At 40.1% G+C, this 19,443-nt stretch overlaps 1 protein-coding gene across 1 annotated transcript in view; it reads right to left on the reverse strand.

Moving 5' to 3' along the window:
- ASPH (aspartate beta-hydroxylase) overlaps positions 1-19,443 on the reverse strand; it is a 209,831-nt gene that overhangs the window by 128,821 nt on the left and 61,567 nt on the right. The window contains exons 5-10 of the mRNA XM_065895024.1: positions 16,791-16,883; positions 13,429-13,503; positions 9,332-9,454; positions 5,680-5,712; positions 4,087-4,143; positions 3,546-3,596 (exon numbers count right to left, since the gene is read on the reverse strand). Of these exons, the coding sequence (XP_065751096.1) occupies positions 3,546-3,596; positions 4,087-4,143; positions 5,680-5,712; positions 9,332-9,454; positions 13,429-13,503; positions 16,791-16,883 (432 nt within the window). The remainder of the gene's footprint in view (positions 1-3,545; positions 3,597-4,086; positions 4,144-5,679; positions 5,713-9,331; positions 9,455-13,428; positions 13,504-16,790; positions 16,884-19,443) is intronic.

Here is a 19,443-nt window from a genome sequence, read left to right on the forward strand (position 1 = left end):
GATTCAGAGAACCACCTAAACGAGCTCCAGAGATGGGCGTGAGCCACGGCTATCAGCGTGGACCCCAGAGATGGGCATGAAACGCTAAGGCTGCTGCTGCCGCCACCAAAAAGTCTATGTGCAAGCACAGGTCACTATCCACACCTCCCGTCCCGGGAGCTGAGTAGCCCGCCACTGCCAAGGTCCCGTGATCCAGGGACTACTTCCCCGGGAGAACTCATGGCGCACCTCAGGCTGCTGCAAGGATGCTGCAACGTTATGCTGGCCTCTGCCGCTGCAGGCTCGCCCCGCATCTGTACCCCTCCCTCTCCCTGGACTGAGTTAGCCACAGGCCCCAAATCAGCTGCTCCTTTAACTCCATCCTGTCTGAGCAAAGAACAGACGCCCTCAGATGACCTACACACAGAGGCAGGGCCAGATCCAAAGCTGAACCCCGGAAGCTGTGCGAACAAAGAAGAGAAAGGGAAATTTCTCCCAGGAGCCTCAGGAGCAGCAGATTAAATCTCCACAATCAACTTGATGAACACTGCATCTGTGGAATACCTGAATAGACAACGAATCATCCCAAAATTGAGGCAGTGGACTTTGGCAGCAACTGGAGACTTGGGGTTTGCTTTCAGCATCTAATTTGCTTCCGGTTTTATGTTTATCTTACTTTAGTATTTAGAGTTTATTATCATTGATAGATTTGTTTACTGATTTGGTTGTCCTCTTCCTTTTTTTTTATAGTTTTCTTTCCTTTTTCACTTTTTGTGAGTGTGTATGTGTATGCTTCTTTGTGTGATTTTGTCTGTATAGCTTTGCTTTTACCATTTCTCCTAAGGTTCTGTCTGTCGGTTTTTTTAGTATAGCTTTTAGTGTTTGTTATCATTGGTGGATTTGTTTATTGGTTTGCTTCTTCTCTTCTTTCTTTCTTTCTTTTCTTTTTTTAAATTACTTTTTAATTTTTTAAAATATGTTTTTATTTTAATAACTTTATTTATTTTATTTTTTCTTTCTTTATTTTTTTTTCTCCCTTTTCTTCTGAGCCATGTGGCTGACGGGTTCTTGGTGCTCAGGGCGGGTGGCAGGCCTAAGCCTCTTACGTGGAAAAGCCGAGTTCAGGACATTGGTCCACCAGAAACCTCCCGGGCCGATGTAATGTCAAACAGGGAAAGCTCTCCCAGAGATCTCCATTGCAACGCTAAGACCCAGCTCCACTCAACGACCAGCAAGCTACAGTGCTGGACACCCCGTGTCAATCAACTAGCAAGAGAGGAACACAACCCCATCCATCAGCAGAGAGGTTGCCTAAAATCATAATAAGGTCACAGACACCCCAAAACACACCACCGGACGTAGTTCTGTCCACCAGAAGGACAAGATCCAGCCTCATCCACCAGAACACAGGCACCAGTCCCCTCCACCAGGAAACCTAAACAACCCACTGATCCAACCTTACCCACTGGGGGCAGACACCAAAAAAAACAGGAACTACGAACCTGCAGCCTGTGAAAAGGAGACCCCAAATGCAGTTAAGTTAAGCAAAATGAGAAGACAGAGAAATACACAGTAGATGAAGGAGCAAAATGAAAACCCACCAGACAAAACAAATGAACCAGAAATAGGCAGTCTATCTGAAAAAGAATTCAGAGTAATGATAGTAAAGATGATCCACAATCCTGGAAATAGAATGAAGAAGATACAAGAAACGTTTAACAAGGATCTAGAAGAACTAAAAGACCAAACAAACAATGATGAACAACACAATAAATGAAATTAAAAATTCTCTAGAAGGTATCAATAACAGAATAACTGAGGCAGAAAAATGGATAAGTGACCTGGAAGATAAAATAGTGGAAATAACTACTGCAGAGCAGAATAAAGAAAAAAGAATGAAAAGCAATGAGGACAGTCTCAGAGACCTCTGGGACAACATTAAACGCACTAACATTCGAATAATAGGGGTCCCAGAAGAAGAAGAGAAAAAGAAAGGGACTGAGAAAATATCTCAAGAGATTACAGTTGAAAACTTCCCTAATATGGGGAAGGAAATAGTCAATCAACTCCAGGAAGCACAGAGAGTCCCATACAGGATAAATCCAGTGAGAAACACGGCAAGACACATATTAATCAATCCCCATTGGTTAACAGCTGACTTCTCAGCAGAAACTCTGCAAGCCAGAAGGGTGTAGCAGGACATATTTAAAGTGATGAAAGGGAAAAACATACAACCAAGATTACTCTACCCCTGGGCGTCCCTGGTGGCGCGGTGGTTGAGAGTCCGCCTGCCGATGCAGGGGATATGGGTTCGTGCCCCGGTCCAGGAAGATCCCACATGCCACGGAGCGGCTGGGCCCGTGAGCCATGGCTGCTGAGCCTGCGCGTCCGGAGCCTGTGCTCCGCAACGAGAGAGGCCCGCGTACCGCCAAAGAAAAAAAAAAAATCTACAAACAATAAATGCTGGAGAGGGTGTGGAGAAAAGGGAACCCTCTTGCACTGTTGATGGGAATGTAAATTGATACAGCCACTATGGAGAACAGTGTGGAGGTTCCTTAAAAAGCTAAATAGAACTACCATACGACCCAGCAATCCCACTACTGGGCATATATACCCTGAGAGAAACATAATTCAAAAAGAGTCATGTACCATTTTGTTCATTGCAGCTCTATTTACAATAGCCAGGACATGGAAGCAACCTAAGGGTCCATCGACAGATGAATGGATAAAGAAGATGTGGCATATATATACAATGCAATATTACTCAGCCATAAAAACAAACGAATTTGAGTTATTTGTAGTGAGGTGGATGGACCTAGAGACTGTCAAACAGAGTGAAGTTAGTCAGAAAGAGAAAAACAAATACCATATGCTAACACATATATATGGAATCTAAAAAAAAAGGTTCTGTAGAACCTATGGGTAGGACAGGAATACAGACACAGACATAGAGAATGGACTTGAGGACACGGGGAGGGGGAAGGATAAGCTGGGACAAAGTGAGAGCGTGGCATGGACATATACACACTACCAAACATAAAATAGATAGCTAGTGGGAAGCAGCCGCATAGCACAGGGAGGTTAGCTCCGTGCTTTGTGACCGCCTAGAAGGGTGGGATAGGGAGGGTGGAAGGCGGGAGATGCAAGAGGGAGGAGATATGGGGCTATATGTATATGTATAGCTGATTCACTTTGTTATACAGCAGAACCTAACACACCATTGTAAAGGAATTACACTCCCATAAAGTCGTTAAAAAATAAAATAAAATAAAATAAAGCTGAGGCATTGTCAAAAACCAAAAATATTCCTCAGATGGGCATAAAGCAAGACATTCAAAAGAAACATTAGGAATTAATAACCTCTTTTGTTGTGAGGTGGTGGTAGATGAGATGAAATATGAAACCTGATATTCTTTGAATAATCTAATTTTGTTGCAAAGCAAAAAGTCTTATATTAGGTGTTAAAATTATGTCTTTCACCCATTGAAAGAAAAGTCACCAGGTTAACAGAGCATTGCAGCCATAGAGCCGGAAGTATGTTTAACATCCAATGAAAATGTCCATACCTGCTTCTTGATCCATTCTTCCAGCATCATCTACCACTGGTTCACTGGAATCTAAAAAGAAAAAGCATACATTTTTGACAAATCTGAACAAACCAAACACATTGCTAGACACTATTCTAAAACATTTACAAATTAATTCTAAACCTCACAAATGTGTAGGGTAGACAGTATTATCATTATTTAATAAAATGTAAGCTGAATAAGATTCCATAGTTTTCTCTCCAGTCACAAAGATAGGAAGGAGCAGGGTTTGTACCCAGTCTGGCTCCACTAAATCATACTGCCTCGTTCATTTCCAAATATTCTTTCCAGTATCCTCTCCACAAAGATCAAAATCCCAACAGTGGTCTGAAAAACACATCCCCTTTTCCCCCATTTCTTCATGTAATATTAAACTATATTCATGAATGTATATAATATATGGGCAGCCAAAAAGGACTGAGTATTATAAAGAGATTTCTATGTTGGATCAGAGTGAATCATTAACCTTGGTTGAAAATGACCCTGGCCACTGCCTCAAACAGAAACATATATCACAAACCTGGATTTTCCTGTTCATATATCATGTCTCCCATATCCTGACTGTAGGCTGGATTAGGAAACAATTAGGAAATTACAAATATGTCTCAGAAAAGGATTACACTTGATAGTTAAAACAAGACAAGCACAATTTCTAGTAAAGAGAGAAATCAAATCAAATGATGCTCAAACTTACATTCATTCATGAAACAAACAGGTACTAACTGTGCTAAATGCCAAATACCAAGGTAAATAAGAAAGTCTCCATCATCAGTGTAATTGCACCACAAAATCGTGGAGCTATATTCTCATTTAGCTTATGCAAATTCAACTACATTCACAAAACAAAAAGTGAGGCAGAGACACAGAGAGCAGTGCAGGTGGACCCTCCTCCCAGGCACCCAGCAGGCACTTGCCTGAGTGCGCCTGAGCGAGGACACACATCCCCAGCCCGTAACTTGGACTCAACACCTGAGTACCCCCAGACCGCAATGTAATTCTAGTGTTTACAGGTGCCTATTGTTGAAATAATATAGGTCCTAAATGCCAGCCAACAATATCCTGTGGTCCTTAAGCACAGAAAGAGGGATCTATTCCAACAATGGAAGAAAAACCGGCCAACAGCACAGGCTTATGGGAAGAGGGTGTGTCCATCTCCAGTGTGGTCATACCTTCTGGGGACACGTGACATGTGACAATACACAATTTTGACCATTCACTCACTTGCTAATTTAAGACTACAAAGCATGCAATTATACAGTACCTTTTTTTTTCTTAATTTTTATTGCAGTAGAGTTGATTTATAGTTCAGGTTCTTCCGTAACATCTTATGAAAAAACCCAAACGAACTTTCTGGCCAACCCAATACAATGTTGTGTTAGTTTCTGCTGTACAGCAAAGTGAATCAGTTATATGTATACATGTATCCACTCTTTTTTTTAGATTCTTTCCCCATATAGGTCATTACAGAGTATTGAGTAGAGTTCCCTGTGCTATACAGTAGGTTCTTATTAGTTACTACTTTGTATAGAGTAGTGTATCGTTTGTTCTCTTATCCGTCCATTTTTTTCCTATTTTATTTATTTATTTATTTTTATTGACATATAGCTGGTTTACAATGTTGTGTTAATTTCTGCTGTACAGCAAAGTGATTCAGTTATACATATATACATTCTTTTTTGTATTCTTTTCCACTATGGTTTATCACAGGATATTGAATATAGTTCCCTGTGCTCTACAGTAGGACCTTGTTCTTTATCCATCCTATATATACTAGTTTGTATCCGCTAATCCCAAACTCCCACATTATCTTTTGACCTAATAATCCCACTACTGGGAATTTATCCTCAGGAAGTAGACTTTCAAAAGCACAAAAACTATATTCATATATATGTGTGTGTGTGTGTGTGTGTGTGTATGCACATACATACATACATATACACACACATATATAAACCTGTGATATAATATGTATTATATAATGATTATTAACTATGTATTGTGATATTTGATATAAAATATATTAAAATTAATAATGTTATCTTTCTCATGATGCTCTTTTATAGGAAAAGACTCATTCTAAGCAAAAAATAACAGTATTAAATTAAAATCTCACCTGTCTCTTCTACATGGTAGCTATCTTCAGTTACTGAAAAAAATAACATTAAATAAATATTGTTACTTTCATAAAATGGTATGTTTATATATTGTATATGTATATTCTGAATGAATGTTTATCACTGATTTTATTTTGAAAGCAAATAACTATTAAAATAAAACATGAAAATATCAATTAAATGTCTGCTAAACACTTTATCTTTCACTAGAACTACGCTTAGAAACGTCGCACACATTCTCTTATATGATCCACTTAACAACCCCACGAGGTTGACAAACACTATAACGTGGGATAAAGAGGGAGAAAAATTTAGACAGAGTAACACCGTGGTGACAAAACTATGTCCCCATCACATTCCACTGTGCTGTTCTATTTTCTAGACACTCCTGCCATTTTCTAGCGCAAAAGCATTGTCTCCACACGAGAACACAAAGGAAGAACCCAGAGCCTTTATACGTTTGGGGAGCTAAAAGGTAAATGGGTTGATACCTTCACCCACATACCGCTGATGGCAAAGTGCTGCCACTCATGTGACCCTTGTTATTTAACAGCCACATGGAGTGTAAATATTTTTAACTTCTGAAGACTTTTTTTTTTTAATTTATTTTTTGGCTGCATTGGGTCTTTGTTGCTGCACGCGGGCTTCCCCTAGTTGCGGCGAGTGGGGGCTGCTCTTCGCTGCGGTGAGCAGGCTACTCATTGCGGTGGCTTCTCTTGTTGCGGAGCACGGGCTCTAGGCATGCGGGTTTAAGTAGTTGTGGCTCGAGGGCTCAGTAGTTGTGCTCGCGGGCTCTAGAGGGCAGCCTCAGTAGTTGTGGCACACAGGCTTAGTTGCTTCACGGCACGTCAGATCCTCCCGGACCAGGGCTCGAACCCATGTCCCCTGCACTGGCAGGCGGATTCTTAACCACTGCACCACCAGGGAAGTCCTAATTTCTGAAGACTTTTAACAAGCAACTTTTATGTTCAAACTGAATCTATGTCCCAATTAAAACTTAGGTCAGAAAATAAGGTTTCTTCAATTTATGAACTTTTTAGAAGTGTTTCTTCCTACTCCCAGTCTATAACTCCTAGCCTCAAAAATATCAAATGCCTTATGTTTCAGATTCTTTGAGGGTCTTAACTGAAATTTTTTGTGTAAGCAGCATCTAGGACACCAAAATTCTGAGCAACTGTCAATCTTCCTGAGCTATCCTGGCTGAAGATGGGAAACAGCAAGAGATTCCAGGGAATTGTGGAAATCATTTCATCAGCATTCGTACTCAGAACTTAGAAAAGTTTTTCCCATAGAAATCATGATATGCATGATAACTAAAGGTCTAAAGTTCAGAAGCTAGTCTGTAAATGCCTATTTTCTTTTCTTTTCTTTTTTTTTTTTTTTTGTGGTACGTGGGCCTCTCACTGTTGTGGCCTCTCCTGCTGCGGAGCACAGGCTCCGGACGCGCAGGCTCAGCGGCCATGGCTCACGGGCCCAGCCGCTCCACGGCACGTGGGATCTTCCCAGACCAGGGCACGAACCCGTGTCCCCTGCATCGGCAGGCGGACTCTCAACCACTGCGCCACCAGGGAAGCCCTGTAAATGCCTATTTTCAATGCACAATCGAACTGGAATCAAACACAAGTTCAAAAGCATTTTGAACTTACATTTTCTCCCCCAAATTATGCACTATATACAATTCTGTAGGTTCGTGTGGAAACCAAACCATCTCTTTTAACGTTATTTCTATGGAAAAGTGCATTTCCTCAACAACAGGCATCAATATAAGCTTTTGGAAATACATTCATTCATAAATTAGGAGCTGTTTGCTTCTCAAGTAGTTCCCCAATATATTAGATATTGTGAGAAGTAGACATACTTAACATTTCCATAATGTTTATGCTTTAAAATAGTCCTTGCAACCATTTACCAACTGCATCTTCTGAGGCTACCTGACCTCTCAATTCTTACGTGGCCAGGACGAGTCCTGTGTGTTCTGCCTGATTCCCACTGGCTCTGAGCACAAGCCTTAACCCGTGCAGACACAGCAGAGCAGGAAGTGAGGGGAGGCCCAGGAGACAGGAAACAGCTGAACCATACCTGGGCTCAAGGCTGCCAGCAATTATGTATCCCCTGGAGAGCTTTTATAATCGTCCATTTTGAGGGCCGCGTACCCCAAACACTCTGATTCACTTTGATCAGAGTGGGTCACCGGAATTCTTTTAAAAGCTCCCCGGGGAATACTAAAATGCAGCCAGGATCTGAAGTGGTGTGGTGGGATACCAGCCCATCTTAGTGGATCATGTTCATAAGAGGTTGTCTCTCTGAATCCACGACCCTATGGCTCCAGACCTTCCTACCTTGACTAGCGCTGCGGATCTGATCTACCGCCTGTTTCTTACCATTCTGTCCGGCTCTCTGAACTCAACTTAGGCTGAGCTAACCCTTGAACCCTACCAGGCACCTCCAGTCTAGACCCTCGGCGGCCGGTGGTGCTGTGTTGTTACATGGGTCCTACAGACTCTGACGATTACTACACAGCAGGGTGCATCATGTAACAGTTCACTTTGTGTTGGTGCCATGAACCACTCCCCCTGGTTTCAGCATAGGCTTGTTTTCCTGTATCACTCTTTAGAAATACAACATCCCTCTTAAATAAACAAGGTTCCCTTAGTACTCATTTTAAGTATAAAATGATATCATTTATATATTTTAAATAAAATGACAAAAATCAGTCAGAGTACAAAACTTGTGGCTTAAAACCACTAAGGTTTTAAAGAACTACTTTAAGAAAAGAGTACAGAGAATAGATACCACAAGAACAAAGCATGCGGACTTACTTCAGCAGGGCTCCAAATAATCATGGTAGCCTCACATTAAAGCAGAGCAGAGCAATAAGTATACGAATAAAAATTTTTCTATATGTCAGTAGTGAATAGCAATAATTCTGACTTGCCTATTGCAAATAATACAAAGTAAACTACTCAACTGATATTTAAATAACCAGCATTTAATTTAAAATACTGATATACACAGATGTCAGCAAACTGTGGTCCATATGTAGTCTACATTGGGCCTATCTCCTGACTTTCTAATTAAAATTTTACTGGAACACAGCTACACTTATCCATTAGGCATTGTCCAGGGCTGCTTTTGCACTGTGGTAGCAGAGATGAGTAGCTGGGACAGAGGTTGCATGGTTCGCAAAGCCTAAGATATTGACCGGCCGGCCGTTTACAGAAAAAGTTTGCCGATGCCTAGGCTATGAACTGTATTCTACCCACTGTAGTTATAGAGTTTATTTTAGAACAAGAGCCTGTGATAGATTATCAAGGTCAATATTTCATCCGTTGTTTGAATTTCTTACAACAAATCGTACTCTAGGAAGGAGAGTACAATAAAAGTAAATGGGCTGAAGGATTTCACTTACATCCTATAAGAAATGTATATATCCTTAGAATTTCCCCTAACGTATTTTGAATTTAAAAATTGGGATATCTATTTATTTTAGGGAAAAGACTGATTTTAACTGAAGTTTTCAGCTTCAACTTAAAAAAAAAACTTTAGATAAAAGCTAAATATTGGTTTTAAAGGTGTTTAAGAAAACTTCAATAATCGTAATTACAAATTACCTATTGTGTTTTATTCTGAAACCAAAAAATTGTGTTCTACCTTCATGCACTGCTCCAGTCCCCACAGGTTCATATCTGTCATCTGTATCACTTCCTGCAAAGATACCGTCTTCGGGCTGCAGTTCTCCTGCTGGTGCATCCTGTTCTTGGTGCAGGTCCTCTCCTTGAACAACGATAATGAACAAAGTGACACAGGCCTATAGCAAGGGCCCCAGGCAGCAGCCCACACAGACACAGACGCCCCAACTGAAAGGCTGCCACATACCCACTTCAGCTGCTCGGCATGCCCCGCCCCTTTTCTGGGCCACTGCACATGCTGAAACTCTGTCCTCTCTCTGGCCAAGGGCTAGTCCACCCGAGGGGGTAACAGGTCTTCTCACACTAGAACATAAACTCACCAAGGACAGGGACCTCACATATTTTGGTGACTATGTATGCCCAGCCCCTGGGGCCATGACTAGCCATAGGAAGTTCTCAATACATATTTAATAAGTGAAGAAATGAATTCAGAATTCTTACTATATTTGCCTCTTCAGTTATCACTAGGTCAGAGGAAAGGTCACCTTGCGACCTTCCACTGAGAACTGACGTAAAATTCCATGTAACAATCTTAAGTAACTCTCTGCAAATATTCTATTACAAAGAACATCAGGCCACCAGCTAAACCGTATGCCCGGTCATCCGCATTGGTTCAGCTGCATTACAGTTTGCTTCTAAAGGTTCCTACGTTTAGCCTTTAAGTTATGCTAAGATGCTCATTTTCTCTTCTGAGACGTTCATGATACACTGAATCATTCTGCTTCTCTTGTGTAGACACTGGACATGCCGCGTAACTCCACTGCCACATGGGTTAGCTCGTCATCGTGGTGCAAGACATTCTCCCAGTAGGAACTTGCCATGGCCTCGAGCAGAGGATGCTCTGGGTGCAGCCCTTAGACGAGAGAACTCAAGGGAACTAGACTCAGGTGTGCAGGGCAGTATCGCTCTAGGAGTGTGCGATCTGGAATATCTGACTCCAGATCTAGGTCTGTCCCTAGACCAGCTGTGTGACCCTGGGAGAGTTACTTAATGACTCTGTGCCTAAGATTTCTCTTCCATAAAAAAGAAATTTAAGAGTACCTACTCACAGCATTGTTGTGAGGACTGAAGCACGTAGAAAAAAGCCTGGCCCATAGTAAGTATTTAGGTTTTATTGTTGCTGTGCTGCTTCTGCTGTCGTTAATATTTGTACCATCATCATCCCAGTAATAACACTACTACTACTTCTACTGCTACGGAGCTACCCCCCACCACACTGCAGGACAGAGCCCTTGGTCACTTTACTTCTGGTGTGGCCCAGTGATGTTCTCAGGTGTTGCTGGACTACTAGGCCCTTTTCCGTCGATACTTTTTGTCTTCTGTCTCCTCATCACAGCCTGCTATCTTGTTTCTCCTCATTTGAGATTTTCTGCTTCTCAGCAAACCAATCACCAATTCTTCTGTCACTAACCGTACAACTCTTTTTCTTCTTTTCTTCTTGCCATGTTCCTTTTCCCTTACTCTCATTTACTCAGTCTAATTTTACAGTTTTTATGTGAGTGGGACTGAGCTCTTTCAGCCATCTACTCAATGGAAGCCCCTGCTCTCATAGGGAGACCAACTGAGCACCGTACACTGTCTGTGAGTCTCCACGGCCCAGGGACAGCCTGCCGTGAGGAAAACAGTCTGCTGAGAGTTTGCTAGACCTCACCGGAGGCACTGCCATGCCTTCCTGCTGCTGCTGCACCAACCCTATGAGGTAGCAATTATCCCACTTTGAAGGATGAGGGGCTCGAGGAACTTGACTAAAGCCACACAGCTTATAAATGCAACCGCAGGACCCAAAACTGACAGTGAGATACAGAATAACAGGGACAGAGAGTCTACTCTAGAGACGGTGTCAGGGAGGCCAAGTTTGGTCTGATAAGATGTGAAGACTGGAACACACACACGCACACACTAACAGAAGGGAGAGCAAGTTAAGGGCCCCACGGTAGGGACAGGAAATGACCAAGAAAAAAGGGAAGGCCAGTTGAGCTAGAGAAAAGTGACCACAGAGAGAGAGACCAGGCCCAGATAAGGCACAGTGGGCTCGGCCACATCAAACGGGGGGTGCAGAGGAGCAAAGATGGAAACAGGGGCCCAAGTGGATGGGAAGAGGGGATGGTGGTAGCTGACACATGGCAGAAGTCAAAATACGTTTTGGAGGCAAAGCTGAAGGGATTGGCTGATGGATTACATATGAGGGGAGAAGAGGAGAGAGAAATCAAGGAAAACTCCCAGGATGCTAGCTTAAGCAACTAAGTGGATAGGGAGACCATTAATTAAAGACTAGAATAAGAGTAAAACATTGCTGCAGGTGAGCAGGTGAGCTGTGAGCTGGAGAGGAATCAAGAATTCAGTTTTAGGAACATTTTAAGTCTGAGATACCCATAAAACATGGGTTAGACAATCCCATGTTTGAATATGCAGTTAGACAATCCAGGGGCTTAGATGAACGATGAGGGCTGTAGATATATATTCAAAAGCAATATTTAATATTTAAATAATATTTAAAGTCATGGCCTGTGATCTTCTAAGGAGAAAGTCTTGATAAAGAAGAGGTCCAAGGAACACAATCCAGTGCTAGCCTGGCTTCCTCTCTCTTCTGTCTGGCATCCTGCACCCACCCACATAAATGTCTACCACATCCTTCACTTCCTTCTTCCCCTACCTTTGGAACCTTTGGTGAAATTTAGTTTGACCAACCATCTCGACTCACTTGGGTCACCGGTACCACCTCCCATCTGATCTCCCTGCTGACATCTCCTTCACCTTATTTTTCACACTGACAGAATACACAACACTCCTTCACACCCTCCAATGGTTCCAACTCCTCTTAGAATCAAGTAAAAATACCTTTCCCTTCATCTCTCCACCTCCGTTCAGACCCTTCTGACCTCTGGACTTTCACACATGCCATGCCCTTTGCTTAAGCATTACTCTTTACTCATAGCATTCGCCTGGCAAAGCACTACACCATTCTCCAGCTCCTAAATCAGTATGTCATTTTCTCCAGGAAGCCTCTGCTAACCCCACAGAGCATCACGTGTTTCACCATCACAGCACTTACCTCAACATACTGAAATCAATCATGTATTGAGATTGCATAATCCTTGTGTTAGGTTAAAATAAAAAATTAAAAAAAGATATAGGAAGGGAAAGCCTGCGTTTGCTTATACAGGCAGATATGCTCAGGTGAAGTAGCTTTTCTAGCTGAGAAGAAACTGGTAATAAAAGGACACAGGCTCCTAGACTCCTAACAGCCCAGGGCAAAAACCTACAACGCAGCCAAAGCTGGTCTCCCCGAAGGAGCACAGATGGAGCTGGATGGGATGCTTTACATTTAACCCCCAAATACCTAAGACTGAGTAAGATACTTTAGCTGGCCTGCAAAAGCTCAAGTTAAATGATAGGGAATTCTGTTTGTTTTTAAGAAACATTACTTTTTTTCCTCTAGGACTACCTTCAACTCACACCAAACCACTGGAAGTATCAGGATACCATGTGTTCTGCCCTCTTCAAAATCCTTCTGTTACATTTTGGGGTTAGATTCTGTGCTTTTATCAACAGATGCTTCAAGAAACAGTCTTATAAAATCTTAAAAACACTGGTTTCTATAGTATCATTTAATATTCTCTGTACAGAACTTAACATAAGAAACTTTTTAGATTCTTTAAGTAAATAGCATGCTTACTTCTTCTCTAGTAATGTGACCTACATAACTTAAAGTTTCCCCTTTTTTGCTTTGGCGGCCACCCAAGCATTCAGTATAATTTGAGGGCTGAAGACAGCTCCAGGAGGGCCCATTACAGCTCGCTTGGTTCTGTTCTATTCCCCTCCTCCCAGCTGCTGAGGTATTTGTTCTTGATGTATCACTGGTCTCTGTTTGCTTATTCTCTTAACAGTAAAATGGGGTAAAATAAAATGAGTGTAATGTTATTTTAGAAATACTTGTCCTCCAGTAGCTTTTTAAAAAGCCCACTTAACTATTATTTAAATTTCAAAATAATGTCCAAGTCATTTAAGGTAATTAACCATTATTTTAGTAATGCATGAAACATAGATTTAAATTCATACCATGTTCTGCATACACCGTTTCATCAAGAAGTGACTGAACTTGTTCTTGTACTTCATCCTCAATATTCTGAGGCCCTAAAATAATTAAAACATAACTAAGTAGAAAAAATCTAGACACTAACATAGAACATGAAATATGGCCTCCACATATACACATTAAAATGAATATATTGGACTAATCAACTGTGTACCCTTTTCCTATCAGCTTAGCCCATTTTTTATGTTGGCAAATATGGTAGATATTTAAAGTTGGGTTTATTTTGACAGCAGATATAAATGCTAAACAGCTTCATAAGATTTTAAACCATAGGAAACTAACTCGGGTTCAGATTTCTCTTTAAAAAAAAAAAACTCTCTCAGAGCAAAATTATTTCAGTTTCTAGTTAACAAAATTCACAATAACGATAGAAAAAGCAAATGCGAAGGGCAAAGCTTTCAGAAAAGGAAGTACTTGGAAATAAAGATAAAGTGTGGAGGAAGAGGTCAATAAAATTAAAGTACATGGTCAACCACTGTCTTTCCCAATAGTCAGGAGAAAGGGCTCCCTGGCTGGTATGACGGCTGGAATGGCTGGTTGCCTGCTCCCAGAAGGTGTCAGGAAGCGTGAGTAGAAGACCTTACAAGACAATCCTCTCAGCTTTGGAGAACCTCATCTGACAGTCACATCTGTCATAATGTAAATTACAGACGTGAACAACGTTAGTAATGACAGTGTGACTGCACTGTGGTGCTTATCGGATTATCAGGCTTATTGCAATATCATACAACAAACAAGAAGCTGTAATTACATTGACACTATTCTAAATTTTCTGTCTAACAGACATCATCTATGTTCACTATATAGAAGTAGCACCAGACTTAGTATCAGGAATGCCATCAAATGAGATAATGCCAACGACATCAGTTATACTGACAAACTAATCTTCGGTGACAAAAACAGAGTAAGTTAATCTGAACTTCAGATTGAAAAAAGTGTAAGACTCTACTATGCTAATTATACTACAAAACCATTTCTAAAGCACAGAGTGCCTTCTATTTTTATAGATGTTTATATTTCACAAACTACTTTTATACATATTCTCACAGAATTATAGGAGACCTTCCCAATCTCTGTTCTTCCCTCACACAATGCCCACGACAGCTTCCTAGCAGAGTTCCCAGTTTTACAACTGCTGACAGCACCAGCCACAGAAAATATAATGTGAGTAAAGAGAAGTAGAGACTGGCACTCTGTTCCTCTGCTTACCCTTTAATGGCTTCCTTTGCCTGAACAGATGAAAATCTAAGTTCCTTGAAGCCCCAGAAGGAAACGCAAGACCTCCACAATCTAGCCTTCACATGCCTCTCTAAAATCATCTGCTACAAGCACTGGCTTAGAACTTGGTGACTGCGCCATGCTGTGTAATCTTTCCACGAGTCTCTAATGCCCTCCTTTCCCCTGGGGAAGTTGAGTAAAGGCAAAAAAAACACAAACAAACCACCCAGGCTGCAGTGAGTTAAAGACTAAGTGTAAATAAGGCAAAAAAGGAACTGCAAATTCTTCTTTCAAACGTGTAGCTAGTACAACAAGGAGAGAGACTGGAAGGCAAATGGAGAGAACTGTGGGGATCAAAGGGGTGGTTATTTCATTGTGTTTTAATGAAAGATATGTACCTCTGTTTATAGAATAGGTGGGTAGTCAGAGAAGATAGAAGGTAAAGACCTAGGTAAGAGGAAGGTTGAGAAGGCAACATTTAAACTAATTCAAATATCACCAAGAAGTTGAAAAGGATATGAGGTGATAACAAACTGAAGGACTTAGGAGGACAAGTTATCAGTAATATGCAAAGAGTAATATGAACAAAGAATAAAAAAAGGAGGAGAGAAAGCAAATAGTACATTTCGGAGTAACAGCTTTGAAAACCAAGATTTTTTAAAATTATAGATTAAACTAGTACAAAGTAAAACTGAGGTGCTAAATCCAAATATACATTCAAATTAACAAACTGAAGGACTTAGGAGGACAAGTTATCAGTAATATGCAAAGAGTAATATGAACAAAGAATAAAACAAGGAGGAGAGAAAGCAAATAGTACATTTCGGAGTAAGTACCAGCTTTGAAAACCAAGATTTTTTAAAATTATACATTAATCTAGTACAAAGTAAAACTGAGGTGCTAAATCCAAATATACATTCAAATTAACAAACTGAAGGACTTAGGAGGACAAGTTATCAGTAATATGCAAAGAGTAATATGAACAAAGAATAAAACAAGGAGGAGAGAAAGCAAATAGTACATTTCGGAGTAAGTACCAGCTTTGAAAACCAAGATTTTTTAAAATTATACATTAATCTAGTACAAAGTAAAACTGAGGTGCTAAATCCAAATATACATTCAAATTATAAAACTTAAAAAAAAAAAAAAGAAAAAAATTCACTCTTGCTCTGAAGCCATGGTATAATTACAGCAATTCTACAGGAATGGGAGAGAGGAAATCCTCCGGGGATTACTTGAGCAATAACAAAAAATAAGAGCAACATATTGATTTTTATTAAAAGAAAGGAAGGTAAATCAAACAGTATTCACCAGTACCTAGTGATAAAGTCAGCCCAAGTATCGATACCATCTGGACTCAAATAAAGTTGCCAGTAAATATGCAGTGTCATACCTAACACTTCCAATAGGTGGCAAAATGAAACCAAATTTTTGAGAACTACTGGGTAAATGAAAAATGTACAGAAATTAAATAGTACTTTGCAACAAAAATCAAAGCACGAATAGGAAATGATAGTAATGGAACCAAATTTAATTTACCAATTTATTAAGAGACTTCAGGAGTTTTCATCCTATGGGTCACAGGCCCTTGAGTGACTGAGGAAATACTTGAAATGAGCTATGAATTCATGCAAATGTAGAAGAGGCTTCACAGAGGATCACATGGAGGCCTGAGAAGGCTTTTGTTGTAGACAGGAGACTCATATTAAAAAGACTGGAAACACAGCAGACCTCCTCTGTTAAATAATGTGACGAAACTAGCGTAACGGTACGTGTGTAATTTTACTTTCAATGTAATATGACACAGTAGTCCTGGACTTGGAATCAAGAAATATAGCATTTAGTTCACAATGTTTCTAACTATGCTCAGACAAGGAGAAATCTCCTCTGTGCCTTGGATTCTTGATCTCAAAAATTGAAACGATCCTGTATAAACTTTTTCTAGAAAAGAATAGAGTTCACTATAAAATTTCAGAAGAAGAGAAAGCATTTCACTATTCTGCAAACATTGTGAAACAAAATGATGGGTAAAACATGACTGTGGACACTGCTACCTGGGATACCTGGCAGCTGAGGTGCAACCAGTCAGAATTAGAGGAGAGCTTACCTGGCCCCTCCAGAACCTGATCCTCCAGCCAAGGGTACGGCTCGGCCTCTTCTGGTGGGACTGTTGGCTTTGGAGCAGATCTTTCTTTAAAGCCTGCATTTTTATTCACAAAGTTAACTTAAGGTTTTCTTTTTTTTTTAAAAAGATTTTGACATGTAAAACCAAGTAAAATAATGTTTCCAAACACTTCATCAATACTGCCAGTAATTCAAAGTTTCCAAGACTTTATATTACAGGAAAATGTTGATATGCTTAAAAACTGAAGTAGGGCAATAGTTTGTTCTCTAACTTCACCTGGGCCTTTAACACCTCTTTGCCTAAATGAACTTTTCATTTAAAAAATAATAATAAATCATTGTGTGAATATTCACAAATCTCTAAAATATAGTCACAAAAACAATAGGCAAAATAAAATAAAAAGTCATATCTGAACTTGCCAAAAGAAATTCAGTATGAGTTCAATCTCCTCTCGTGTTCATAAGTGACTAATTAGCTTCTAACTCTTGGACTCCGAATTCAGCAATAAGACAATTAAGATATTCTGGAACCTTCTACTGTTAATTGCATGCACTCCATATTTTGATTTATATATAATTATTCTTCTTGAAAACTATAGTTAAATATGAGAGGAAATAATACATAAGTCACTATGTACAATCTTCTAAAGGTAACATTTATGAGCAATATTATTCCATAGAAAAATACGGGAAAAAAAGTTATGTTTTTCCTTTTTTGTCTTAAGGAAAATAAGACATCAGGGTAAATTAACATGAAAGATGATTTTTAAAGTCAATGCTGGTCTAAAATCTATTATACTGCTAGTTCTTTGATATTTTATATGTAGCACATTAAAATACATCCCCAATTAAATACAGCTATTTAGAAAACTAAATTAGACTGTCATGAGCCTGACAATTCCATTCACCAAACCCTAGGCTCTTCGCTACCCCACCGAGAATCTTGTACCAAGAGTAGCTACTAAAGAGCACGTGTTCTGCATGTCAATAGCTGGAATGAAAAGGTCAGGACAGAACTGAGAGGTCTTTTCTAATCTTAAGCAGCTTTATAAAACTCACTGGAGATATGCTATTGCAGTCTGGAAAATCCTCATTTCAGTGTCACTTACTCTTCTGTTTTGGTTCTTTATATTTTCCCTTATCGTTCCCTTTTCTGTATCTCTTCATTTTTCTCCCACTGACAAAAACACCCTCCCACCATCCTCTCCCAAATCCTAAAAAGACACTGAAACAGATTCACAGGATCCCACCTCATCATTTATATTTCCCCTAGTTACTTATTTATGATATGACTTACCCAAAAAAACTAACGTTAGAAAACAAACACCAATACATACAGTCGTGTTCTACTCCTAACTATAGATTCCTAAGAAAGCATACACAAATAGGCACAGATCCTAATTGTAGTTCACTTTCAGGGCATGGGGGGTAAGGGATGAAGGCTTATTAAAACATCTCATTTCAAATTCCAAATTCAGGGCTGAAAATTCCCATGTCTTTTTCCACTTAAATAAGCCACGCTTACGTCTCTTAACTATTACTGGAACAGGTATGGACTTACGGCCAACTTCTGCTGAATGAACAGGCTAAACTTTGAGTCTTCAGAATCAAGTCATTTATCTTTGCACTCTCAGCATCTCAGAAAACACCTGGTACATAGCAGGTGCTCAATAAACTGCTGCAAAAGGGCTGAGCACATCCCGTGTGTGACTGCTCTGCTCTTTAAAGGGCTACAGACTCACTGCAGGGCCAAGGCTATAGCTGCACCAGCGAGTCTTAGGGCTGTAGAGGAGGCAAGGCGGGCTCACATCAATTTCCCTGCTACTGTTTACAACGAGATGCCTATTTGTGCTCTAGCAGCATCCACCATTTCAGTACCACAAGCCTAATTTGCCCGGAAGGTCTGGTTTGTCTTTTGTCCTGGTATAATGACTTCACACTCAAAAGCATCTCAGTTTGGATGAAAAATTACAGGGTCACTCTTCACTAATCCCATCTGTAGCAGGCTTTCAAAACTGTGCTCCATGGGTTCAGTAAGCAGTTAAATATTCCCCCATCAAACAATAAAGATTTAAGCTGCCTGAAAATCCCGTTCTTACTGGATTCTGAGAAAAGTTTCATTTGAAAAAAAATTTTGATCCTAAAAGTGCTTGAAAACAACTAGTACATCAATATTCAGACCCACAATGCCCCTAATAAACAGCTTTCTCTAAATCAGCTGGGAGCTATTCGTCTCTAAAATTGACATTGTAAAACGTGAAAAACAACAGGAGAAAGCAAAAGCACATAACAAGAGAAAATATTGAGTAGCTTTCTTTTCTGTCCAAAGCAGCAGCTGAATTGTAAATGTACTAACACCTGGTCACAGCTATTTTCCAGAGGTGAAATCCGTGCAAAAATATTTTGTAAACTTCAAAGAAGCTGAAGATCGCATTAACACATCTCTTTCCCCAGACCCTTATAAACTTCTTAATATTTAACAAAAACACATTTTAGAATAATTCTTATTGTTTTGATAACCCATGTGGAAGCTTTTACTGTGATGTTTCCAAAATGTTTTCTGTTACCCAAGTCCATTTTAATCCATGAATCCATGAAGTATACCCCAGAAAATAGTGGTAAATCCATGTCTCATA

The sequence above is a fragment of the Phocoena phocoena genome, chromosome 17 (assembly GCF_963924675.1).
Source record: "Phocoena phocoena chromosome 17, mPhoPho1.1, whole genome shotgun sequence".
Lineage (NCBI taxonomy): Eukaryota > Metazoa > Chordata > Mammalia > Artiodactyla > Phocoenidae > Phocoena > Phocoena phocoena.